Below are 27,801 nucleotides of genomic sequence, written 5' to 3'. Positions count from 1 at the left end.
GCAACAATGGTATCACCTCTCAACCTTCTTGCTTTTAGTTAGAACATCACAAACTTACATAATCACTTCTCTCAAATCATTCTGGTTGCTCTCTTCTGTATCCTTTCAATTGCTGCAATATCCTTTCAGTACTGCGACGACCTGAACTGGTGCATGGTTTCCCAAATGCAGTCGCACCAATGATTTATAAAGTCTTAGCATTACTTCACTATTTCGGCTCAATAGGCCCTGCTTTTATAAGTTTATAGCCATGATTATTTGGGTGACTCTCAATCCTAGCAAGCTTTCAGCAGGAAGAATTCAAATGCCAATTATCAATAGGTCTCAATAAATGATTTACAATAACGTTGATTCAGATGGTTATTGCTCCATTTCCTATAAACTTCAATTCAAAAACGCTATGTGTTAGGAGAGACTGATGGAGTAACTAACAAAGGTATCAAAGTCTACAAAAACTAGCCGCACAGCTTGCAATGTTAGCACCCAAGCACAGATAGTTAAAAGAATAAAGTTGCACATAGGGTTCGTAATCCTGGTGGGACATATGCCTGGAGCTTTTATCTGACCTCCTGCCATCAGTCGTCCGACACGTCCATCATAGGGCTTATGACTTCCTACGCCAATTGGAAAGTGAACTGACTCTTCATTACTCAATTAGATCATAATCAGAATGGTTACAGCACTGTAGGAGGCCATTCACCCCATCGTGTCCATGCTGGCTCTCTGCAAGAGTAACTCAGCTAGCCCCACTCCCCTGCCCTTTCTCGGTAGCCCTGCAATTTTCTCTTCAGATGCTTATTCAATTCCCTTTTGAAAGCCACGATTGCCTGAGAGTGCAGTGGAGGCAGAGTCAGTCATTCCAGATGCTAGTCACTTGTTGCGCCGATGGTTCTTTCAGCATTCACCTTAAAGTTGGTGCCCTCTGGTTTTTAACCCTTCCACAATTGATAACAGTTTCTATCTGTCTAGATGCCTCATGATTTTGAGCACTTCTATCAAATCTCCTTTCAATCTTCTCTTTTCTAAAGGAGAATAGAACCAGCTTCTCCTATCCATCCACGTAACCAAAGTCCCTCATCCGTGTAACCATTCTCGTGAATTTTTTCTGCACCTGCTCTGAAACCTTCACATCCTTCCTAAAGTGTGGTGCCCAGAATTGCACACAATACTCCAGGAGAGGCTGAACCAGCGTTTTAAAAAGTTCATCATAACTTGCTTGCTTTTGTACTCTATGCCTCTATTTATAAAGCCCAGGATCCCCTATGCCCCATCAACCACTAACCCAACCTGACCTGCCACCTTCAACACTTTGTGTATGTATACCCTCAGGTCTCTGTTCCTGCACCCCCTTTAGAACAGCACCCTTTATATTGCCTCTCCATATTCTTCATACCAAAATGTATCACTTCACACTTCTCTGTATTAAATTTCATTTATCACGTATCCACCCATTCCACCAGCCTATGTCCTCTTGACATCTATCACTATCCTCCTCAGTTCACAATACTTCCAAGTTTTGTGTCATCTGCAAATTTTGAAATTGTGCCATGCACACCCAAGTCCAGGTCATGAATACAGATCAAGAAAAGCGGTGGTCCTATTACAGACCCTGAGGAACCCACCGTATATCTCCCTTCAGTCAAAAAAAAACACTGTTCACCACAGCGCAGGTCACTCAGCCAACTTTATATCCATGCTACTATTGTCCCTTTTATTCCATGGGCTTCAGCTTTGCTGGCAAGTCTGTTATGTGGCACTTGATCAAAAACTTTCTGGAAGTCCATGTATACAATATCAACTGCATTACCCTCATCAAACTCCTCTGTTAGCTCATCAAAAACAACTAAGTTAAACACGATTTGCATTTAACAAATCCATGGTGCTATTTCTTAACTAATCCACACTAGTCCGAGCAGCTTAATTTTGTCCCGGATTATTGGTTCTAAAAGCTTTTCCACCACTGAGGTTAAACTAACTGGCAGGTCATTGCTGGGTGCATTTTTGCAATTAATAAATCTGGAATTAAAAGCTAGCCTACTGGTGACCATGAAACCATTGTAGATTGTTGTAAAAACCCAACTGGTTCACTAATGCCCTTTAGGGAAAGGAAATCTGCTGTCCTTACCTGGTCTGGCTGACATGTGAATCCAGACCCACAGCAATGTGGCTGACTTTTTATTTAAAAAAAAGCCCTCTGAAATGGCCTAGCAAGCCACTCAGTTCTATCAAACCACTACAAAGCCTCAGAAAAGGAATGAAACCAGACAGACCATCCAGCATCAACCTAGGCACCAGAAACGAGAACAGCAAACGCAGTGGATGATCCATCTCGGCCTCCTCCTGAGGTTCCCAGCATCACAGATGCCAGTCTTCAGTCAATTCGATTCATTCCATGTAACATCAAGAAAAGGCTGATGGCACTGGATACTGCAAAGGCTATGGGCTCTAACAACATTTCTGGCAATAGTACTGAAGATGTGCGCTCCAGAACTAGCCGCGCCCCTCGCCAAGCTGTTTCAGTACAGCTACAACACTGGCATCTACCTCGCGATGTGGAAAATTGCCCAGGCATGTCATGTGCACAAAAAGCAGGACAATTCCAACCCAGCCAATTACCGCTCTATCAGTCTACTCCCGATCATCACCAAAGTGATGGAAGGGGTCATCAACAGAGCTATCAAGCGGCACTTGCTCACCAATAACCTGCTCACTGTGCTCAGTTTCAACTCTGTCAGGGCCACTCAGCTCCTGACCTCATTATAGCCTTGGTCCAAACGTGGACTCGAGGTGAGGTGAGAGTGACTGCCCTTGACATCAAGGCAGTATTTGACGGAGTATGGAATCAAGGAACCCGAACAAAACTGGAGTCAATGGGAATCAGGGTGGGGGGAAACTCACTGCTGGTTGGAGTCATACCTAGCTCAAAGGAAGATGGTTGTGGTTGTTGGAGGTCAATCATCTCAGACCCAGGACATCACTGCAGGAGTTCCTCAGGGTAGTGTCCTAAGCCCAACCATCTTCAGCTGTTTCATCAATGATCTTCCCTTCATCTTAAGGTCAGAAGTGGGGATGTTCGCTGATGATTGCACAATGTTCAGCACCATGCACGACTCCTCAGATACTGAAGCAACCCATGTCCATATTCAGCAAGACCTGGATAACATCCAGGCTTGGGCTGATAAGTGGCAAGTATCATTCATGCCATACAAGTGCCAGGCAATGACCATCTCAAACAAGAGAGAATCTGACCATTTCCTCTTGATGTTCAATGGCATTACCATCATTGAATCCCCTGTTAACACCCTGGGGGTTACCATTGACCAAACACTGAACTGGACCAGCCACATAAATGCCATAGCTACAAGAGTAGGTCAGATTCTGGGAATTGAGCAGCGAGTAGCTCACCTCCCATCTCCCCAATGCCAGTCCACCATCTACAAAGCAATAGTCAGGAGTGCGATGGAATACTCTCCACTTGCCTGGATGGGTGCAGCTCCAACAACATTCAAGAAGCTCAACGCCATCCAGGACAAAGCAGCCTGATTGACACCCCATCCACACACAGTGGTAGCAGTGTGTACCATCTTCAAGATGCACTGCAGCAACTCACCAAGGTTCCTTCAACAGCACCTTCCAAACCAGTGTGTACCATCTAGAAAGACAAGGGCAGCAGACGCATGGGAACACCACTCTCTGCAATTTCCTCTCCAAGCCACACACCATCCTGACTTGGAACAAAATTGCCGTTCCTTCGCTGTCGCCGAGTCAAAATCCTGGAACTCACTCCCAACAGTACTGTTGGTGTACCTACACCCCAAGGACTGCAGCAGTTCAAGAAGGTAGCTCACCACCACCACCTTCTCAAGGGCAATTAGGGATAGGCAATAAATGCAGGCCGAGCCAGCAATGCCCACATCCCAGAAACAAAATCATTTTTTTAAAAATCAGCTCCCCGATTTTCAGGAGGATTGAAAGATTATGGCCAGTGTCTCCGCAATTTCTACCCTTCCAACCCTCAGAATCCTCAGTTGCATCTGATCTCACCCTGGTGACTTATCAACTTTAAGTATAGCCAGTCTTTCCAACATCATCTCTTTATCAACTTTTAGCCCATCCAGTGCCTCAACTACCTCCTTTTTCACTATGACTTTGGCAGCATCTTCTTCCTTGGTAAAGATAGATGTGAAGTACTCAATTATTATACGAACATACGAATTAGCAGCACCTCAGCCATACCCTCTGCCTCCACTTGGTCCACCACCCATCCTCTTACTACCCATACAAGATTTCTGGATTCCCTTTTATGCTGGTATCTTTATTGGCCGTCAAACAGCCATTTCGCTCCCCCCCACCCCCCAACCCCGTTCAATATTTTTATCACTAGAGAACTGAAGCTGTTCAAATAAATTTTTTTTAAAACGCAATTTTCTGTTGCACCTATGATTTTTCTCCTGGGTTGTTCGCAAGTTCCTGAAGATTAATATTTAATTCTTGGGAGACTCTCCGACAATCCTAGAAGGGTTAGCAACCCTACATTTTACGTGCAAGGGGATTTCTGTGCAACAACTACTCCATAATAGTGACAATGAAGATGTGCATTTTGTCGCTAGCTTGTTGGATGAATTCTTTTTCTGTTATTGCTCAACATTTACCGAAACATTCAGTGAATACTAATCAGAAAGGAAATAAAAATGGACGAGAGAAATCTGTTAAATAGTCAACGCAATAAATTAGTTTTCTTTTGCATGGAGCAGCTGCACCATAAAGCAACAAGATTCCCAAAGAATAAAGCAGCTTGTTTGTTCCACGAAAATGGTTGCAAAACACAGCAGTCCAAAGAGAATTACTATAAAGACAAACAAAGGAAAAATAACATGGCCAAGTCTGATATATAGTTAAGTAATTCTCTTAAGTAGACCAGGTCCTTTGGAGTCGAGGGAGCCCAAAATGACACCCTTGTAAAAATCAAGGTTCAGAACCAGACTCAGTAATCAAATAATTTAAACAGGCAGGTCTTAAATACCGCTGCTGTTGGGTTTAGCAGATTAAAGGAACCTGGAAGGGTAGACCTCTTACTGAGTGATGGAATTCTCTCTAAAACAAAAACAAAATACTGTGGAAATCTGAAATAAAAATAAAGTGCTGGTAATACTCAACAACTCTGGCAGCATCTGTCGAGGGAGAAACAGAGTTAACGTTTCAGGTCTGTGACTTTTCATCAGAATAACAACCATGGCAGATTTCAACTATCCCAAGATAAACTGGCAAGATGATGTAGAGAAAGAGGAAAAAGGAATGGAGTTTTTACAGTGTGTCCAAGACTCCTTTCTTATTCAGAAGCCCAAAAAGCAAAGAATCACTGCTGGATCTAGTAATGGAAATGAACCAGAGCAGATAAGAGAAGTAACCATAGGGGTAGATCTAGACAATAGTGATCACAAGATAATGATGTTTACGGTAATGATTGAGGGAAACATAAGATCAAAGTAACAGATTGAAAATAAAGCTTTTTTCAAGAGGATGAGATGGAACTAGGGAAGATAAACTAGAAAAAAATTGACAAACAGCTGTGAAAAATATTTTAAAAGAGATAAACACAGGTTAGGTGAAATAGATTTCACTAAAAGCAAACATGCTAATAACAAAACACTATGAATAAAGTTAAAAGGAAAGAAACATACACAAAGTACATAAAACAAGTACATACACTGCAAGAGAGAATATAGAAGGGTTAGGAAAAAAGTCCTAACAATTAGGAAGTGAAAGAGAAAGGCAAAGAGAAACTATTAAAGTAAATTATCAAATACAAAAATAAATTGTGAAGTATTCTAGAGACACATGAACAGCAAAAGCAACAAACTCAGGTAATGACAGCAAAATAGCAGAAATATTGACTAATTACTTTGCGTCAGTATTAATGCTGGAGACTAACAAGGTGGACATTTGAAAAGAGCAAAATAAAACAAGACATTTAAAGAGTAATGGAGGTTATAATTGATAAAATAGTTGAATTTAGAAAAGGATAAAACCCCTCGTCTGGATGGATTGCATCGGCACATACTAAAAGAAGCTAAATCCAGGGAACTACAGACAAGTTAGCTTAATGCAGTGGTAGAAAAGACTTTAAAAACACTTCACTCAAAGTTATAACAGTAAAGCATACAGAAATCAAAAATATAAGCGGATTTCAAAATGTAAGGTCATGCTTGACCAACCTTCTTGAATTCTTTGAAGTAAAAGAACAAGGGTTATGCACTGGATGTAATATACTTGGATTTTCAAAAGGCCTACCGTAAGGTACTGCATAGTAGATCAGGACAATGTCAGAACATATCGAGTCAGGGAACAAGTAGCAGAATGGATAGCAAGATGGCCACAAAACTGATGACAGGGAAAAGGAGTTAAAAGGTAGTTACCCAGACTGGCAAAAGATGGAAAGCAATGTCCCACAAGGATCGGTGCTGGGACCACTGTTGTTCACTATTTACATGAATAATTTGAACTCAGGCATCAGAAGTACAATGCTAAAACTTGCAGGTGACACAATTTTTTTTTGGGGGGGGGGGGGTGAAGAGAAGTGCGGAATAGTTAATATAGTTAATATGGAGGAAGACACAATACAAAACTTTAACAAGCATGCAGAATGGGTGTGTAAATGGCAAAGTAATTTTAATACAGATCAGGGTGAGGTTGAGAATTTTGGTAGGAAGGATAATGGGACCACATATTTCTTGGAAAATGAGACTCTAAATGGGGTACGGGAAAGTGATACATCTTTTTTTTTTAAGTAGCAACGCAGGTCAACAAAACCATAAAATAATTACAAAGTACTGAGGTTCATTTCTAGAGGAAGACAGTTCAAAAGAAGAGAGGTTCGTTAAACTTTTATACAACTAAGGTTAGAGCAAGATGGATATAGAGGCAGTGGAGAAGGTGCACACATGATTTACAGGAATTATACCAGAATGGAGAGGTTTTAACTATCAGGAGGCACTGAACAGGCTGGGGCTTTTACCTCTCAGAGAAGACAGAGAAATGACCTGATATATATCTTTAAAATTAAGAAGGGGTATGATCTGAGTAGATGGAAGGGTGTTGTTTCAACTTGTGGAGAATACAAAACTAGGGGGCCATAAATAGGATAGTCACTAATAAACCCAATAAGGAATTCTGGAGAAGCTTCTTTACCCAAAGAGTGGCGAGAATGTGGATCTCACTACCACATGGTAGTTGAGGTAAATAGCATTCAAAGGGAAGCTAGTTAAATATGTAAGGGAGAAAGAAATCGAATGGTTACAGCACAGAAGGAGGCCATTCGACCCATCATGTCTGTGCTGGCTCTCTGCAAGAGCAATTCAGCTAGTCCTATTCCCTCTTCAAATTTCTTCTCTTGATGTGCTTATCCAACTCCCTTTTAAACACCGTGATTGAATCAGCCTCCACCACGCTCTCAGGCAGTGCATTCCAGAACCTAACCACTCGCTGCCTAAGAAAGATTTTCCTTATGTCACTGTTGGTTCTTTTGCCAATCACTTTAAAAATTGTGCTCTGGTTCTCAACTCTTCCATCAATGGGAACAATTTCTCCATACCTACTCTGTCTAGACTCACGATTTTGAACACCTCTATCAAATCTCTTCTCAACCATCTCCTCGAAAGAGAATAGCCCCAGCTTCTCCAATCTATCCACGCAACTGAAGTTCATCACTGGAATCATTTTCGTAAATCTTTTCTGCACCCTCTCTGAACCCTTCACATCCTTCCTAAAGTGTGGTGCCCAGAATTAGACACAATTCTCCAGTTGATGTCGAAGCATTGTTTTCTAAAGATTCACCATGACTTCCTTGCTTTTGTACTCTGTGCCTCTATTTATAAAGTCCAGAATCCCTTTTGCCTTATTAATCACTTTCTCAACGTGCCCTGTCACCTTCAACGATTTGCGCACATATACCCTCAGGTCTCTCCATTCCTGCACCTCCTTTAGATTTGCACTCTTTATTTTATACTGCCTCTCTTTGTCCTTACTACTAAAATGTTTCACTTCACACTTCTCCATTAAATTTCATCTGCCACGTGTCCACCAATTCCACCAGCCTGTCTATCACCTCTTGAAGTCCATCACTATCCTCTTCACAATCCTTCCAAATTTTGTCATCTGCAAATTTCGATATTGTGCCCTGCACACCAAAGTCTAAGTATATATCAAGAAAAGCAGTGGTCCTAGTACTGACCCCTGGGACGTTCTTCAACATTGGCAGCGCAATTGTTGTTGCTTCAAGCGTTTCTGGCAGCCTAAATGCTCTACGCGCAAAGAATATTTTTCTAATCTTCATATATGGAGTTCAGCACAATACTGCAAGCAAAGCTACACTGTCACTTTTCAAGGAAACCTGCCATATTGTAGTAAGGGATAACATTACTCACCCATCCTCAGTTTCATTAATGATATCACATATCTCCATGTTGAGGCCCCAATCCTCCGCTTGCAAAGAGCCATCTGTTGCTTGTTCTATTAAAAAAAAGTATAGCATGTTAAAGAATTACTGAACTAAAGCAAGTGAAAAAGTCAGCTCCAATACTTTATAAAATAACGACTTTTTTTTTTAAACAATCATGTCTATTCGTGCCTTTGAGCCTAAAAAAAGTCAATTTGAAGAGCCTCTTCGAAGGGCCGCAAACGAGTGCAATTAGCAGGAACTCACCATGCTTGTTATTTCAGTCTAGGAGTGTGGCCAGTTTTGTGGCAGGGCCTGTTTTCTTTCAATAGCATAAAAGATCACAGAGACCTATCTGCATTGGACGCAACTTCCACTTAAAATTCCTTGAACTTTCACGCTGGTTTGACCAATTTTGAGCAAATCACGCAAAGCAGCAGAAACTCTAGTCCATGGTCTTCATTTTTTCATATTCTTTATTCATGGGATTTAGCATCGCTGGCATTGCCTTTGAGAAGGTTGCACTTATTTGTCCCTGACTTGTATTATGATGACCCTCACAGATTAACTAAGAAACATGGAGGGGTGTGCGGGAGTGCTGTTGTGCCAGAGTAATCAATATGACAGCATGACTCACCAACTTCTGCAGCTGGAGAAAAAAAACTGCAGAGAAAAAGACCAACTAATTTACTCTCCGTGCTTTGAAGTAAATAACTCTTCTTTGTAAAGTCGTAACTATAGAAAACTTCATAGCAGTGAAAATGAAAAATAAGGGGATCATGCTATGCTGGGAATTCTAGATTTTCCCAATTCTTAGCCAGAGTGACAAGCCCTTAACACTTCAAAAATTAGGAGATTTTTGGCTTACAATTGGTCATTTACTTCCTTCCTTGTCAGGGCAATGGAGTCAACAGTCTGTCCTCCTACCTCAGCTGAGATCAGATCATTCACCATCAGTGTTCAGACCTGGAGCCTTCCTGGTCTGCATGTCTCCTTACAACATTACATTTGCCAAAACTATCAGGCATACAGGTTTTTCTTCAAAAAAAAACATTGGATTCTAGCAAATGAGAATGAGAAATTGCAATACAGCAACAACTTGCTTTTATTTAGCACCTTTAATGTATTAAAACGTTCCAAGACCTTTCACAGTAGTGATTATCAAACAAAATTTGACATGGAGCAAAATTTGACATAAGGAGATATTAGGACAAATGACTAAAAGCTTGGTCAAAGGAGGTAGATTTTAAGGGGGCGGATAGGCAAGTTAGGATATGGGCAGCAGACCAAGTTTATGGAGGGTGCAGAGTGGGAAGCTGGCCAGGAGAGCATTGGACGTAATAAAGGCTTGGATGCAGGTTTCAGCAGATCAGCTAAGGCGGGGAGGGGTGGTGGTGGAGATGGGTGATGTTACGGAGATGGAAGTAAGCAGTCTTGGGACAGTAACAATTAGGATCAAAACTCGTCTCGGGATCAAATAGGACCTGTACACTACTAACCTGAATAGCATCAAGAAATAATCCACAAATATAGTATGCTCCTGGATGATACCATATAAAAAATAAAATGTTCGATATCAAATTTTGTTTCATAATGCTATGAAGTGCTTTGGGACGTTTTACTATGTCACTGCTGGTGAATAAATTCAAAAAATACTGCTGAAATATTAACAGAATAAAATTCTCATCTCGTAAGATACCAAACTTACAAATTCCCCCATGACACCGACAGCCTTGGGCATGGAATAAAGACAGAAGTGCATCATATCCATTATCTCTCCAAAGGGAGTGTTTGTGTCCTTAATTCCCCACTGGTCACGTTTCCGCTCATCATCAGGGAGGACAAGTCACTCTGGTCTAATTGTGTAACTCAACACAGTTAGGTATCAGAAGTCTGGTAGCAGGTCAAATACCCTGACCTTTGTCCTGAAAAAGGCTGTGGAGAGGAAACATGGCTGGGCTCCCCAATGATGACTGCTACGCAGCATCCTCTGCTACAAGTGTATGTGGGTATCTTGGGTGGGGATACGATCTGGGTTGGTTGCGATGCTCCTTCATACAACTGATGACAGTCACTGCCTAGACTCACACACAAAGAACAGCATTACAAGGGAGGGCCTGGAGCACCATACTCAGCAACAAGGATTGTGCCAGCCAGCTTTGAGATGCACAGAAACCCACCAAACACACTACTCAGTAATCTACACTAGCAGTTTCTACTCGCCAAATAGGGACACCTTGCACTTATTTAAATCTCAAGAGTGTAGACACAGATTGACAGAGCACGTTGATCCTGTTATTACTGGCAATGGTAAAAACAGGTTTGAGCTATAAACTGAACATGCTAGAAAGTAGAAAACAGCTTTGGGTCTCTCAGTTTCTAGTTTTAAAAAAAACTATTCAATAAAACATGTCAGTTATTACTGTCCAATTGTACTGCATTGTAAAAACACACTGCTGTTGGCATGAAGTGTGAAAGCACACTGCCAGAGATTTTCATTTTTGGAATGAGAAGGCTTGTGCTTATTGAGATTTTACAAATGAGACCAATTTTGTTTTTGAAAAAACAACTGGATTTTAATCCATCAATGAGCACAGATCAGCTTCGAGCTGCTTCAGCCAGAGCACCACCACCATTAGGGCCTTGACTTGCAAGTTCATCTGAAGCATAGTGCAAAGAAGTCAAAGCTCCAGTAACAAGTCTAATTCTCATGTTCCACTGGTGAGTCAGACAACTGGACAACATTCTGGAATATTACAGACCTTCTGTCTCAGGTACTGGATGACTCAGTCTGCCATAGAGACAGATTTTGACACAAACTTCAAACATGAGCAAATAAAAAACAAAACTCCTCAAAAGAAATCCATTAAATTAGTCAAACAGGATCTCCCTCTTTTTTCCAAAAACATTATTCATAAAAATCTGTAAAAAAAAAATTACAAAACATTTCAAACTTGACATTTCAGGAAGTGCAATAGAGATCAGATTCCTTCGATACAGAAGGTCAGTTGCCTCACGTCGCATGCTGCTTACGCTGCTTGGCACGCAAGTAGTCCTGGCTTGTAGCTTCACCAGGTTGATACCTCATTTTGCGGTATGCCTTGTGTTGCTCCTGGCATGCCCTCCTGCACTCATCATTGAACCAGGGTTTAAGAGGCCTGCTACCCGACCCAAACCCGACAACATGTGTCTGGTTCAGGTCGGGTCGGGCCCATCTTCAGGCTACGACTTTTGGGCTTGGGTCAGGTCGGGCCAGACACACACGGTAAGTGCTCTGCTGGTAATATAAATAAATAAAAAAAACTTACCTGAGCTGGGAGCCCGGAACGAAACGGAGTCTGCGCAGTGCGCGGTGATGTCACTTCATGGAGCTTCCCAGTCAGAAGGTAAGTAAAGGGATGGTCGGGTTGGACCAGGCTCGGGACCACTGTGGATCGGTCGGATTCGGGTCGGGTTCTTTTTCCCCGACCTGAACAGGCCTCTACCAGGGTTGGTCCCCCGGCTTGAAGGCAATGGTAGAGCAGGGAATATGCCGGGCCATGAGGTTACAGACGGTGACTGAGTACAATTTTGCTGCTGTTGATGGTCCACAGCACCTCATGGATGCCCAGTTTTGCATTGCTAGATCTGTTCGAAATTTATCCCGTTTAACACGATGGTGATGCCACACAACATGATGGACAGTAACCTAATGTGAAGGTGGGACTTCATCTCCACTAGGACTGTGCGGTGGTCACTGCTACCAATACCATTGGTGAGGGCAAGGTCAAGTATGTTTTTCCCTCTTGTAGGTTCCCTCACCACCTGCAGCATACCCAGTCTAGCAGCTATGTCCTTTTGGACTCGGCCAGCTCGGTCAGTAGTGGTGCTACTGAGCCATTCTTGGTGATGGACATTGAAGTTCCCCACCCAGAGTACATTCTGTGCCCTTGCCACCCTCAGTGCTTCCTCCAAGTGGTGATCAACATGGAGGAGTACTGATTCACCAACCGAGGGAGGGTGGTAGGTGGTAACCAGCAGGAGGTTCCCTTGCCATGTTTGATCTGATGCCACGAGACTTCATGGCATCCGGAGTCGATGTTGAGGACTCCCAGAGCAACTCCTCCCGACTGTATACCACTGTGCCGCCATCTTTGGTGGATCTGTCCTGCCAGTGGGACAGGACATACCTGGGGATGGTGATGACAGAGTCTAGGACATTGTCTGTAAGGTATGATTCGGTGAATATGACTGTCAGGCTGTTGTTTGACTAGTCTGTGGAACAGCTCTCCCAACTTTGGCACAAGCCCCCAGATGTTAGTAAGGAGGACTTTGCAGGGTTGACAGGCCTGGGTTTGCAGTTGTCGTTTCCAGTGCCTAGATTGATGACGATGGTCCGTCCTGTTTCGTTCCTTAATGACTTCGTAGCCGTTAGATACAACTGAGTGGCTTGCTATTTCAGTGAGCATTTAAGAGTCAACCACATTGCTGTGGGTCTGGAGTCACATGTAGGCTAGACCAGGTAAGGACAGCAGATTTCCTTCCCTAAAGGACATTAGTGAACCAGATGGGTTTTTACAGCAAATCAACAATGATTTCATGGCCATTAGACTAGCATTTTAATCCCAGATTTTTGTTTAATTGAAATCAAATTCCACCTTCTGCTGTGGTGGGATTCGAACCCATGTCCCCAGAATATCCTGGGTCTCTGGGTTACTAGTCCAGTGACAAATCCACGACACTACCACCTTCCCTTATGGAGAAAGACGGGATATTTGGATAGCTGTACTAAAGATCCAGGACAGGCATAAAAATCTATTCAAAATCACGAGGGCTCTGGACAGAGTGGATAGGGAGAAACTGGTACCATAGCCAAAGGATTCAGAAGCAAAGAGACACCGATTTAAAGCGATGGACAAAAGGAGCAACAGCGACATGAGGAACAACGCACACGCACACAGTGGTTAGGATCTGGAATGCACTGCCTGAGTGAGGTGGAGGCAGATTAAATCGATGCCTACAAAAGAGAACTGGATTAGCGACCATTCCATTAGTCTTTTTGATTACTTTTTGGACCTCACCACTACATTTCAGTTACGTGTACATCAAACCCTAAACCTCTTTGGGCTGCCAACATTTATGAATTATAGCTGCAAATTTTCATATTGCCCTGAACAGTCACTATATTTGCTTTTCTACTATATGGATGGTTAACTTTAATCATTGCGCTGGTTCCATCACTGAGTTTCTAATCATGATTGCTATCTGAAGGGGGTTTTGGACTGCTTAGGGATATCGTGGGATAATATAATCCTAATTTGGTCAACAACTGATAATTCAAAGCCATTTATTCTGCTAAAAATTTACTGATGCTTAATTTAAATTATTATAACACAAATAGAGCTTATTGGGTATCTGGTGCTAAAAATGGATCAGACAACTTGAATGAAACAACACCAAATTAAGATCAGGTTATACAACTGGCTTGGTGACAATCCACAGGTGCTTCAATGTGCTGTGGCATGGACGTGTTTGGTCCTATGATTCCCCACCCGTCAAGTTTAATCCTTCCCCTCTGTAATATTACACAGCAGTCTCAGGTAAAGAAATTAAGCTGAAAACAAATTCCTCCTCCTACTTCCTCAAATACAGATTAAGTAAGGGGACCAAGTCTTTCTGCCAGTTCATTATCTGCATTTTACAGACCAGATGAATTTGACTCCAATAGCCATGGGGAATGTCAGTGGTGAAACAAGACACAGTATCAAAATCAAACAGCAAGTTTAGTGGAACCTGGATTTGAAATGGGATTGGATTCATCTCTATTCCACCCTCATCCAATACCCAAAAGAGCAACCACTTTAAACACTGACATTTTCAACACCAACCCGGCCCCTCTGAAAGAGGCTGTGAATTTAGCAACAATTTATGTTGGATTTTGGACAGTGCAATTATGCAGGTCTGTGCCCACCCGTAGCTACATTAAGACAGCCTAAACTCAGTCTATTTGGACCTCTTTGAGACAACAGACTAACTTCCATCTCATGACCTGGACTGGGTTCCAAAATAGGTGTCAATGAGCACATGAACTTCATCAGTGACTTTCCTTGCAAAATTTCTTTAACAAACTACCTATTTCACTTTAGATTCTACCCTTCATCAATACTGCGACTGCAGGCACTATTTACACATCATTCATGGAGTGGTCACTGAGGAAATGCAGATTAAACAGAAGGTACAGCATAGAAACAGGCCATTCGGCCAACTCGTCCCTGCAGGTTATGCCTCGTATGAGCCTCCTCTCAAAAAACTTCATTTCACACCATCAGTATAACCTTCTCCTCCTTTCTCAGTCATGCGTCTATCGCACATTTCCTTAATGCATCAATGTTATTCAGTTCAACTACCCCCTGTGGTACAGAGTTCCACATTCTAACCACTCACTGCATAAAAACATTTTGCCTGAACTCCCCATTAGATTTATTAGTGACTATGTTATATATAGAGTTATACAGCACAAAAACAGGCCCTTCGACCCATCGTGTCAAGTCTCTTTCACAATGAGATTTCACCAGTGACATTACAACTGCAATATTAGGCAAATGCATCCTGCTTTTCAATTCAAAATTAATTCAAATAACCAATTTAAGCCTTAAATTCCTACTTATTTACCTTGCTTCCCTTCCCACCCCCAAACGATTACCTCCAGAGTCCTCCAAGGATCTTTTGTTTGGTCCCTTCAAACATGGGTCAACTTCTCCACATATGCTGAGCATGTTAAGCTCTACCTATTCACCACCTCTCCTGACCACATCTGTCTTGTCAGACTAATCGTTTGACATCCCTTCATGATCTTATTCTTTGCCATCTTTGTAATCTTCTCCAGCACTGCATCATTCACCCTAAAACTCTTTCTACTCTGACTTATTTGTGTATGTGCCCTTTGCCCCACCATTGCCCCATGCTCAAGAATTCCTTATTAACATTATTGAATAATTCCAATTTTTTTTCTGGAGAAGAAACTACATTGAAATTATAAAGTAGATAGTAATAAGCTCATGCAGTAAAACCAAATTTTAAATCTAGTCAGCCAGAATCACTGACATTCTTCCAAATCATGTCAGAAACTTTCACAAATTACAGAACAGAAGTTTGATTAGACTTTTAGTTCAGGCCGGCCAGATGTACTATTCTAGGTCAGTATGTCAGATTGATCATTCCACATCAGTTAGACACATTCTCACAACTTTCTTTTTGATAAGATGGATTCCAAGTATGACAGCGGAGTGAAACTCTCAGAAGCAGCATCTGGGCATTCACGTACTCATACCCATGTACACAATAAATCATTCATACAATATGCATTTCAAGCAATCATTGGTCAATAATTACTTAAGTTCTCAGTTAGATTTCTGGTCTCTCAGGGAATCGAGGGAAAGTTAAGGTGATGCAGATCAGCCATGATCATATTTACTGGCACAGCAGGATCAAGGAGTCTACTCCTACTCTTATTTATGTTAACACACAAAAATGCAAAAGTTAAAAATCCCTAAATGCTTTTTCAAAACATTCTGGTGGTTAAATTCGAGCTTTAGTTTGAAGAATTGGTTGATTAAATGGCAACAGATTCATTGGATGAGAACTGATTTTTATTCTCTGCAAATGAATGGGATTGGAGTTAAAATCTTGCCCGTGACTACAACTTTGTCACTTGACTGTGCTGCCTAGCTTCAGAAAAGTATAAATTTCATAAATATACAAGAAAAGGATATTAACAGCACTATAAAATAACACCTCTTATGGTAAGCAAGTCATTTTAATTAGATAGACAACTGGAAGTGAGTATCAATGCTGAGGGTTTCAGTTGACACCTTTAAAGGAGTTTAATCTGGAATGCACTGCCTGAAAGCATGGTGGAAACAGATTCAAGAACAGCTTACAAAAAGGGAATTGAATCAAAACTTACGGGGAAAAGAAACAGCTATGGGGCAAGGGACTAATTGGATAGCTCTTCCCAAAAGCTGGTACAGGCACAATGGGCTGTGTGGATCATTCTGAGAGTGAAACGAAAGCAATTTCGAGTTCATTTTAACAGTACTATGAATTGATGGCACTAGAATTTCACAAGTTATCATAAATTCACAGATGTCCAAAGAGAAGCTCAAACAATTTAGTTTCCAAGAGCAATCAAACTGGTTGGCTAAATTACAATCTTGTTGTGTCACATAAAATGATTCATGAAATGATTCATAAAATCTATGTAAGAAAGGTATTTCAAAATATAGGTTCCAAAAAAAAGTGAAAGTCTTTCCCACAGGTTGAGCACTGCATTTGAAAAGAGCCTATATGTAATGTTGAGACACAATGAGAAAATATGAAACTTGTTTTCACTATTCCAGAAGTAAGTGGAACAAATATAAATGGAAACATTCTGTGCAAGTTTAACAAGCTTTCAACACATTCAACAGCACAGCAAGAGGCTATTTGCCCCACGCTGTGCCAGATTTCTAAAACAACTATACACTGAGCTCATTCCCCTGCACTTTCCACATACCCTTATATATATTAAGCCACTTCCCTTTTAAAAGCTGCTACAATTTTTGCTTCCGCTGCTCTTTCTGGTTGGGCATTTCATATCCCAATAACTGAAACACATCGACTAACCTCCCCGTGTTCTTTTGGTGATAACCATCACGAACCTTCAACAGCCCTTACAACCCTTTGAGATCTCAACCAATTCTGGCCTCTTGTGCAAATCCCGGATTTCACTGCTCCATTAAACCTCTCTACCTCCTTTAAGGCGCTCCTTAAAATCATCCTCTCGGACCACACTTTTGGCCACTAGTCCCAATATCTCATGCCTCAGTGTCAAATTTTGTTTGACCATGCTCCCGTGAACATACAAATTAGGAGCAGGAGTAGGCCAGTGAAGCTTGGGATGTTTTACTATCATAAAGGTACTATATTATAGAAGCAACAACTTGCATTTATAAAGTTATACCCTCTAATTAACAACTGGGAATAAGGTAAATTGGAAAAACCCTCATAAAATTCCTCATAATATTGAGCACCATCAGGTCTCCTCTTAACCTTCATGTTGAGAAGAAACCCAGTTTCAAAGGTTTTTTCCATAACTAGCCATCCATCTGTGTGCACAAGTACATTTATCTGTGAATTGGGATAATGTGAATCAGTGACCTGTCAGCTACAGATTATATTGTTTTACTTTCAAGTTAATTTGTATATGATCTCATGCTTTGGACTTGATGAAAAATGCTTAATGCTATTCTAGTTTTGTGATTTGTCATCTGAAAACTTATGCTAATGTACCTCATCATTTCTCTTTCAATTCCTCAAACACTCAAGTTCCAGAGGCACTTGTTTCTTTAGTTAATTGCTCACCGTAATTTCTTTGATCCACGGTTCGGTGGGTAGCACTCGTGACTTGGAGTCAGAGGTTCAAGTCCCACTCCAGAGACCCCGAGTACAATTTCAGCTGACACTCCCATTGCAGCTCTGAGGGAATGCTGCACTGTCGGAGGTGTTGTCTTTCGAGGATATTTCAAAAATGAGGACTCCGTCTGCTCTCAAGTGGTTGTAAAATACCCCATGGCACTATTTCAAAGACCAACTGAGTTCTCCTAGTGTCCTGGCCAATATTTATCCCTCAACCAACATCATTAAGCAGATTATCTGTCATCACATTGCTGTTTGTTGGACCTTGCAGTTCACAAAACTGGCTATGTTTCCGATATCATAATATTTCAAAAATTATTTATTGTCTGTCAAGCACTTTGGGATGTTCCAAGGTTGTGAAAGATACAAGAGTTAAGGTACAAATCAGTCGCAATCTAAGTGTTTGGTGGAACAGACTTGACGGGTTGAATGTAAAGTTCATTCTTTTCCTTTTTTCTCCTTTCAATATTTCCTCCAATTTTCTTCTCTCTTGGAGGATTTGACTCTCTCATTGAAGCATGGTTCAACACAGAGGTCACTCACCCAAGTGGCCATTATTCATGTGTATCCTTGATAAATTGATTTTGGTAGGCTCTCTAACAATAGAAGGCATCACAGATCCAGCAGGCAGATAACCACTGTGTAGTGATCAGAGTGGAACCCTAGTCTAGTTTTCCTTCCCTAATCCAGAATGCTGCAGCCAAACCTAGTACCCTACCACTGTTCCAACTGAGGTTAGCTAACATGACACATAGCCAGATATCAAAACTTATTTCCAAGCTATTAGGACAACAATGCACCTTATTTCTGTAAAATTCCAATGGTACTCAGAGTCATAGAGTTATACAGCACAGAAACAGGCCCTTCAGCCTATTTGTCCATGCCAGCCATCAAGCAACAATCTATTCTAATCCCATTTTCCAGCACTTGGCCCGTAGCCTTGTATGCTATGGCATTTCAAGTGCTCATCTAAATACTTCTTAAATGTTGTGAGGGTTCCTGTCTCTACCACCCCTTCAGGCAGTGCGTTTCAGATTCCAACCACACTCTGGATAAAATTTTTTTCCTCAAATCCCCTCTAAACCTCCTGCCCCTTACCTTAAATCTATGCCCCCTGGTTATTGACACCTCCACTAAGGGAAAAAGTTGCTTCCGATCTACCCCCTCATAATTTTGCATACCTCACTTAGGTCCCCCCCTCAGCCTTCTCTGCTCTAAGGAAAAGAACCCTAGCCTATCCAGTCTCTCTTCATAGCTGAAATGTTCCAGCCCAAGCAACATCCTGGTGAATCTCCTTTGCACCCTCTCCAGTGCAATCACATCCTTCCTATAGTGTGGTGACCAGAACTGTACACAGTACTCCAGCTGTGACCTAACTAGCATTTTATACAGCTCCATCATAACCTCCCTGCTCTTTCTATGCTAATAAAGGCAAGTATATCAAATGTCTTCCTAACCACCTTATCTACCTGCGCTGATGCCTTCAGTGATCTATGGACAGCACCCCAAGGTCCCTCTGACCCTCTGTACTTCCTATGGTCCGACTACCCATTGTAGATTCCCTTGCCTTGTTAGTCCTCCCAAAATGCATCACCTCACACTTCTCAGGATTAAATTCCATTTGCCACTGCTCTGCCCATCTTACCAGCCCAATCATCTTCTTCCAGTTTTATTTGATTTAGAATAAAGCAACCTCATAAATGAAAGCGCCAAATACTGCAGATGCTTTGAATCTGAAACCCAAAAAATCCCTGAAAATGCTGAAAACACCCAGCAGGTCAATCAGCATCTGAACAATACGTATACCCCTAAGCAACAATGCCACATCCTCAGTTTCTTACACACACTGACTTAGTACAACTCAATTGCACAACTATAAAAAGCACACAACAGCTTCAAAAGAATGACGCTTTTCTTTCTGCTCATCAACAGGTTGCTTTCTGCAAGTTATCGAACATCTGCAACTCATTTTCCCAATCTAAAACATTCATAAGTAAAAGTGGCTTTTTAAATCTTGCAGTGCAAAGTCAACATTTACAATTGGCAATGGTTGCAACCAATATATTGAAACAGCCTCCTTTGTTTCCATCTGATGGCTAAGCAGCACATTTGTCCTTGGAAGTTTTGTTAACCATTTCCCTTAAATGGTGCTCAAATGCAAACATGTCTTCTCTTGTAATTTTTCTTTCTCATCCAGGAATAGGCAATTGGATTGTTAATGGTAGTGTGTCAATAGAACACAAAGTCAATATGCCCAATGTTTCTGCTTCATTAGAAAAACCAAGTCAGGATCTGTGCTCATCCATTTTTTTTCCACCAGTTTCATAGAAACATACATAGAAAATAGGAGCAGGAACAGGCCATTCAGCCCTTCGAGCCTGCTCCGCCATTCATTATGATCATGGCTGATCATCCAGTAGCATGTTCCCGCTTTCGCCCCATACCCTTCGATCCCTTTAGACCCAAGAGCTATATCTAACTCCTTCTTGAAAACATACAATGTTTTGGCCTCAACTGCTTTCTGTGGTAGCGAATTCCACAGGCTCACCACTCGCTGGGTGAAGAAATTGCTCTTCGTCTCAGTCCTAAAAGGTTTACCCCATATCCTTAGACTATGACCCCTGGTTCTGGACTTCCCCACCATCAGGAACATCCTTCCTGCATCTACCCTGTCAAGTCCTGTTAGAATTTTATAGGTTTCGATTCGGAAAAAGACCCATTTATCCCTACTCTGTTTCCTGTCCGCCAACCAATTTTCTATCCATCGCAATAATGGGGAGGTGGTGGCGTACTGGTATTGTCACTGGACTAGTAACCCAGAGACCCAGGTATTGCTCTGGGGACATGGGTTCGAATCCCACCACAGCAGAAGGTGGAATTTGAATTCAATTAATAAATCTGGAATTTAAAGCTAGTCTAATGATGGCCATGAAACCATTGTCGATTGTTGTAAAAACCCATCTGGTTCACTAATGTCCTTGAGGGAAGGAAATCTGCTGTCCTTACCTGGTCTGACCTACATGTGAGTCCAGATCCACAGAAATGTGGTTAACTCTTATATGGCACTCAGCAAGCCACTCAGTTCAAGGGCAATTAGGGATGGGCAATAAATGCTGGCCTGGCCTGCGACGCCCACATCCCATGAAAGAATTAAAAAAAGAAAATCGAGTCTCGTAAATAAAGTCCTGATGAGGTCTTGGTGCCATTGCCAGAATCCCAATATCAACACTTGGTTCTGGAGTTGAACCTAGTCAACTAAGGAAATTTATTTTATTTAGAGATACAGCACTGAAACAGGCCCTTCGGCCCACCGAGTCTGTGCCGACCATCAACCACCCATTTATACTAATCCTACACTAATCCCATATTCCTACCACATCCCCACCTGTCCCTATATTACCCTACCACCTACCTATACTAGGGGCAATTTATAATGGCCAATTTACCTACCAACCTGCAAGTCTTTTGGCTGTGGGAGGAAACCGGAGCACCCGGAGAAAACCCATGCAGACACAGGGAGAACTTGCAAACTCCACACAGGCAGTACCCAGAATTGAACCCGGGACGCTGGAGCGGTGAGGCTGCAGTGCTAACCACTGCGCCACTGTTCCATTTTCAATAGGCACAAGGGTGCCAAACAAACAGTAAGTCTGGCCCGTCTCACCCCAGTTTCTCGCTGTTGCCGTTCTACTATGCTGCAAGGCCACTTTCATTCACACAGGTCACAAGAATAAACTGGTGTGTGGAAATTACAATACGGTGATACTCTGGGAGAGTGGCGTCCCTTTTAAAATAGTTACGAGGTAGAGAACAGGGAGCTGATCAGAGGTCTGATCAATGAAGTATATGAGCTGGGAGCACTTGCTGCTAACGATGCAATAATCGGAAAGTTAGTTAAGCACGAGGGGGAAATGAATGGAAGGTGAAGTAGGGTGGGAGGAGGCTCATACAAAGCATAAACACACACAAATCAGTTGGGCCAAATGGCCGGTTTCTATGCTACTCCACATAATGGGCAGAATGGAAAAATACTGCATTCTCCAGCACTGGGAATCCTCACCGGGAGCAGCACAAAGATTCACCCAAAAATATTGCTCCCACAAATAAGTATTTTCCAATGGTCCAACATTTTATTGCAATGATTTTTTAAAACTGCCAGGTCAGAAAATGGCATTATTTTTAGGCTTAATATGTAAGCTGTATCTCAGTTTACATCGTTCAAATATATTTTCAACAAATGAAAACCAAAATAAGAACTGTCAGTGTTTAATTCCTGTAAATTTCAGTACCCTTGCATTACGCAGGATGCAGCAAACTGATTTAAAAACCGACTTACAATGTACCTTACCGTGAGAGGGTAGCAGAAGATTTTCCATTTAAAATTGAATTGAGAAAAATTTATTGAACAGCTATAATACTACTTTCTGTTGACATAGCTCATTGGGTACACTACATTTATATGCTGTACATTGGGTTTTTGCCTGCAATTTTTTTTTTTAAGTCCAACACACTGCGGTTGTGAATCAGTGACGTGGGTGTCATAAAGGGGAAAAATTTCCTGGGCTACAGGGAAACGGCAGTGGAATGGAACTAATGTAACAGCTCTTCCAAAGAGGCAGCATAGGCACAATGGACTGAATGGCTTCCTTCTGTGCATCATTCTATGAAGAAGTACTTTCCTCAAGAAAAACTGGACTGGAAATTGAAGTTGAAAATAAAGGTTGAGTTTGCCTTTAGTCACTTTTATATCTCATTACAACTTCTCTCCTACTCTTTTCAGCCTTGATAGCACTCCATACTATGGGCCTTCACCTAAGCTTTACATTGAAAGGAGTGTGTTTGGCGACCCATTTTGACATGGATGGGGCAAATTCGGACCTCGCTTTAACCCGCCGATTCAAGACCCACAGCTCATTAAGATGGAAGCAAAATGCTGCAGATGCTGGAAATCTGAAATAAAAACAAAGTGTTGGAAATACTCAGCAGGTCAAGCAGCATCTGTGGAGATGAAAGGTCACAGACCTGAAACGTTAACTCTGCTTCTCTCTTCACAGATGCTGTCAGACCTGAGTATTTCCAGCATTTTCTGTTTTAAGATCATTAAGATGGGTTGCATACAGTAATGTCACTACCCGCGATCAGCATGGAGACAACAGGGGTAATTCCCCCATCACATCTGGAGCCCGACTGATGTAAGTGACTGGGATTGATTTTATGAATATAATTTGTATTATATAACATCAGAAATGCTCCATCCATCAAGATCAGCGACCACGCTCTGGAAGTGGTTCAAGAGTTCAATTACCGAGGCTCAACTATCACCAGTAACCTGTCTCTCGATACAGAAATCAACAAGCGCATGGGAAAGGCATCCGCTGCTATGTCCAGACTGGCCAAGAGGTTGTGGGAAAATGGCGCACTGACACGGAACACAAAAGTCCGAGTGTATCAAGCCTGTGTCCTCAGTACCTTGCTCTATAGCAGCGAAGCCTGGACAACGTATGTCAGCCAAGAGCGATGTCTCAATTCATTCCATCTTCGCTGCCTCCGGAGAATCCTTGGCATCAGGTGGCAGGACCGTATCTCCAACACAGAAGTCCTTGAGGCGGCCAACATCCCCAGCATATACACCCTACTGAGCCAGCTGCGCTTGAGACGGCTTGGCCATGTGAGCTGCATGGCAGATGGCAGGATCCCCCAAGGACACATTGTACAGCGAGTTCGTCACTGTTATCAGACCCACCGGCCGTCCGTGTCTCCGCTTTAAAGACGTCTGCAAACGCGACATGAAGTCCTGTGACATTAATCACAAGTCGTGGGAGTCAGTTGCCAGTGATCGCCAGAACTGGCAGACAGCCATAAAAGCGGGGCTAAAGTGTGGTGGTTCGAAGAGACTTAGCAGTTGGCAGGAAAAAAGACAGAAGCGCAAGGAGAGAGCCAACTGTGTAACAGCCCCGACAACCAATTTTTTCGGCAGCACCTGTGGAAGAGCCTGTCACTCTAGAATTGGCCTTTATAGCCACTCCAGGCGCTGCTCCACACACCACTGACCACCTCCAGGCGCTTACCCATTGTCTCTCGATAAAAGGAGGCCAAAGAAGAAGAAGAAGATATAACTGTTCTCCACGCACTACATTATGCTAGAGAAATCATCCTGCTTTTATTGGGAGGCGCTGCTGCAGTTCCATTCATGAGTTCTGTTTGTTGTAGTTGGCAGAGAAGCTTTTCAAATAGTCACTGCAAACAGACTGTGCTTTTCTAAACAATTAAACTTTACCTGTTGTAAAATAGACTGTTAGCTGACTGTATGCTGCAAGTCCTCATTGGTTGACACAGTGGTGTCACTAGGCACTCTGCCTTAAGATTGCATTAAAGAAGCAAAGATAATAGTAGCTGTCAGCACTGCATAAATTTATTTTAAGCTCTCCCAACAGCTTCACAGGTAAACGCATCTCCAATGTTACTAAGCTGTACATCCATGCAAACCAGGCAGAATCCCAAGTTTGATCGTCGGGCTTTGCGGAGTTAGCTGATCCAAGCTTGGCTGAGGCAACAGTATGGCCAAAGCTTCCCTGGGCTAAGGAACAAAACAAACCAGCAAGATTTCTACCCACAACTTCCGCTGAGAGCGTACGCATCATGAGGAAACTGGGTAAAGTTGCGATGTCCTTTGTAGTCAGGAATCCGACTAACAGTAAACTGTCAGACATGAATCTAGTTTCTGCACGTCAAACTTGTGTCCGAGGACATTTGATTTTAGATTTAGATTTAGAGATACAGCACTGAAACAGGCCCTTCGGCCCACCGAGTCTGTGCCGACCATTAACCAGCCATTTATACTAATCCTACACTAATCCCATATTCCTACCACATCCTCACCTGTCCCTATATTCCCCTACCACCTACCTATACTAGGGGCAATTTATAATGGCCAATTTACCTATCAACCTGCAAGTCTTTTGGCTGTGGGAGGAAACCGGAGCACCCGGAGGAAACCCACGCAGACACAGGGAGAACTTGCAAACTCCACACAGGCAGTATCCAGAATTGAACCCGGGTCGCTGGAGCTGTGAGGCTGCGGTGCTAACCACTGCGCTATCTAGAAATAATTCCCTTTCTTCTTGTGTATGACAGCCTGTCCACACAGAATCTACCTAATTTAAAAGAAGTTATGCTCATGCTCTTAGAAGAAAACTTGCATTGATAATTATCTCCAATTCAAGGTCATCCAACCGTAACATTAAGACTATTTCTCTCTCCACCGATGCCACCAGATCTCCTGAGTGCTTTCCAGCATTTTCTATTTTTATTTCAGATCTCCAGCATCTGCAGTATTTTACTTTGATAATTATCCCACCTGATTTGTTAGGAATGACCACCTCCCCTTGCAATGGCTTAGTTGCTAAAGCCAACAATAAAGGCCTAGTCCAATTCCTGGTGTGTGCCAAGTTAGCAACTTCAGCTGAGGCAGTGTAGCGAGGTAGGTACAATCTGCCTCAGCAACTCTGGGCTGAGGGCGAAGAAAATCTGCCAAGCCTCCCATTCCTGATTATTATGCAGTGATCGCAGCTGGAGGTGTACTTGCATCAACATCAGGTGAAGATTAAGATCCCACTCGATTGTAATATCCCCTCACCACCATATGATTAGATTGCCTGTGACCACTCACTTAAGACCCTAGATAAATTCAGTAATGCAGCAAGCACTCCAAAATACAGTACATCATAAATGCAGAGTTAAGTTCATTTTAGGAATCAACTGAAAGGGACCAAGTATTTTTTTTAGAAGAATCATACAGATCCAAATTCAGATCATTTGTATAACTGATGGAATCTGACTCTACTCTGAGTAAACATCGAAAACCACATCTGATTTAAACGCCTACAATTAGAGTCATAAAAAACTGAATTCCAACAGCAATGCCAAAGTGCTCGTCTCGTGCAGCGAAACAAAGACCGCGATCTTCTTCAGGAATGCTAAAAAAAAGAAACCGTATATATTTATAATCGCTCCTATCATGAACCCAAGGTGTCCCAAAGCAATTCACAGTCAAATATTTAGCTTTAACATCTGGCAGCCAAACGAAACACAGCAAAACCTAATGCAACGCCCACATAATCAATATCGTGTATAGAATCTACATCACAAAAAAAGCCCATTTCAGCCCAACTGCTCTATGCCACTGTTTTTTTTGTTCCACACAAGCTTCCTCCCAGTTTACTTCATCTCACCCCATCACCATAACTTTCTATTCTTTAAACATATCCTTCTACTGTTAAAGCTGAATGATGCTAGAAATCTGAAATAAAAGCAATACTGGAAATACTGCACAGATCAGGCAACACCTCTGGAGAGAGGGGGACAGAGTTAATGTTTCAGGTAAATAATCTTTCATCGGAACTGGAAAAAGTTAAAGATGTAACAAGATTTAAGCAAGTACAGAGGCAAGAATTGGAATAGTCATCAGACTGTCATTTATTTTCCTCTGCCTGCCACCCTATTACAGGCCTTTCCTTGGGTTCTTTCCTCCACGTCCCCCTTTCCCTGTCTCTATACTTAATGAAAAGCTGTTACATCTCTTAACTTTTACCAGTACCAATGAATGGGCATCGCCTTGAAATGTTAACTCTGGTTCTCTCCCCAGATGAGGTCAAAGCAGCTGAGCATTTCCAACATTTTCTTTTTCTATTTCTTCTATGCCCTTCTCATGTGCTCTTGCCCTGAAACACAACTAGACTACCCGCTGCCCAACTTGAGCACTGAAGGGATTCATATGAAAGCAAGTTCCACATTCCAACCTCCTTACTTCTAAATTTTTACTATAAAGAAAAAACTACCATTGCACAGATAAATGTTTAAGTCTGTACAACATGCCTAAAAAAAATGTGCAATATTTATATTTAAATGCCTGCACCACAAGCTGCAGAAATAAACACAAAGTGCTGGAAATACTCATCAGGTCTGGCAGTATCTGTGGAGAGAGAAGCAGATTTAACGTTTCAGGTCTGGGACCTGTGAAGTGTGATCTAATGAAAGGTCACAGACCTTAAACGTTAACTCTGCTTCTCTCCTTATTTCAGATTTCCAGCATCTACAATATTTTGATTTTATATAAGCTGCAGAAAAGCTGACCAGCTGATCCCGCCTGTCAATCATCTCAATAGACCCTACCCAACACCAATCCCATTGGCTATCACTCCACAACCGGCCTGCACCTGATTGGCTGGCGTGGCTGTCAATCACCTGTGGCATTAATGTTCGGCCGTTAAAACCCCCTAGTAACGTCTCAAGATCAACGGAGAGCGTTTGAAAAGATGACAGAAGCGAGACAGCTTTGTTATATACCAACATAAATCACGACTGCTGTTTCATTTTAATGCATTTTGTGTGTTTCTTACCAACCCGCTGCCCGACTTGAGTACTGAAGGGATTCCCGTACAAAAACTCCATCTCGAGCAAGCGAACAGCTGACCTGCGTCACGTGATGTTTACCACACATCGCAAGGCACCATGGCCACAAACCATTTAAAAAACAAAATTAAAATTCCTCCAAAATATCTACATCCTACCATTCACATACATTACAAATACCAAGACGAAATTTTTTTTTTTAAAGTGTGATAATGTCATTTTCATTTTAACGTCGCCGCTTTCTCACGCGCACACCGCTGTCGACAAGCTCTGGAAGCAGCAAGAGATTACGTGGCTTGTCAAATGTGCGGTGCCGCCCTCTGCCGCTTTGGCTGAGTAATGGCAGTAAACTTACCAGAATCTCAAAAAAAAAGTTCTTCGAGAGTTTTGTGTATCAAAGTTAGGGGTTGTCAACCGTCCAGGAATTAAAGGTTAACCTGCAGGTGCATTGCTGCAGTCATAGAGTTACACAGCACAGAAACAGGCCCTTCGGCCCATCGTGTCTGTGCCGGCCATCAAGC

The 27,801-nt window shown here is 42.2% G+C and overlaps 1 protein-coding gene across 2 annotated transcripts in view; it reads right to left on the bottom strand.

Moving 5' to 3' along the window:
• Positions 1-27,354, bottom strand: part of tom1 (target of myb1 membrane trafficking protein) — a 97,221-nt gene extending 69,867 nt beyond the window's left edge. For both annotated transcript variants that reach the window (XM_068019389.1, XM_068019390.1), the window contains exons 1-2: positions 27,268-27,354; positions 8,424-8,508 (exon numbers count right to left, since the gene is read on the bottom strand). In XM_068019389.1, the coding sequence (XP_067875490.1) occupies positions 8,424-8,508; positions 27,268-27,319 (137 nt within the window). In that variant the 5' untranslated portion in view covers positions 27,320-27,354. The remainder of the gene's footprint in view (positions 1-8,423; positions 8,509-27,267) is intronic.
• Positions 27,355-27,801: the final 447 nt, after the last annotated feature.

Source organism: Heterodontus francisci, chromosome 41 (assembly GCF_036365525.1).
Source record: "Heterodontus francisci isolate sHetFra1 chromosome 41, sHetFra1.hap1, whole genome shotgun sequence".
In the NCBI taxonomy this organism is placed as follows: Eukaryota; Metazoa; Chordata; class Chondrichthyes; order Heterodontiformes; family Heterodontidae; genus Heterodontus; species Heterodontus francisci.
The sequence above is the reverse complement of the archived record's forward strand: the minus strand, read 5'-3'. Positions and strand labels throughout refer to the sequence as shown.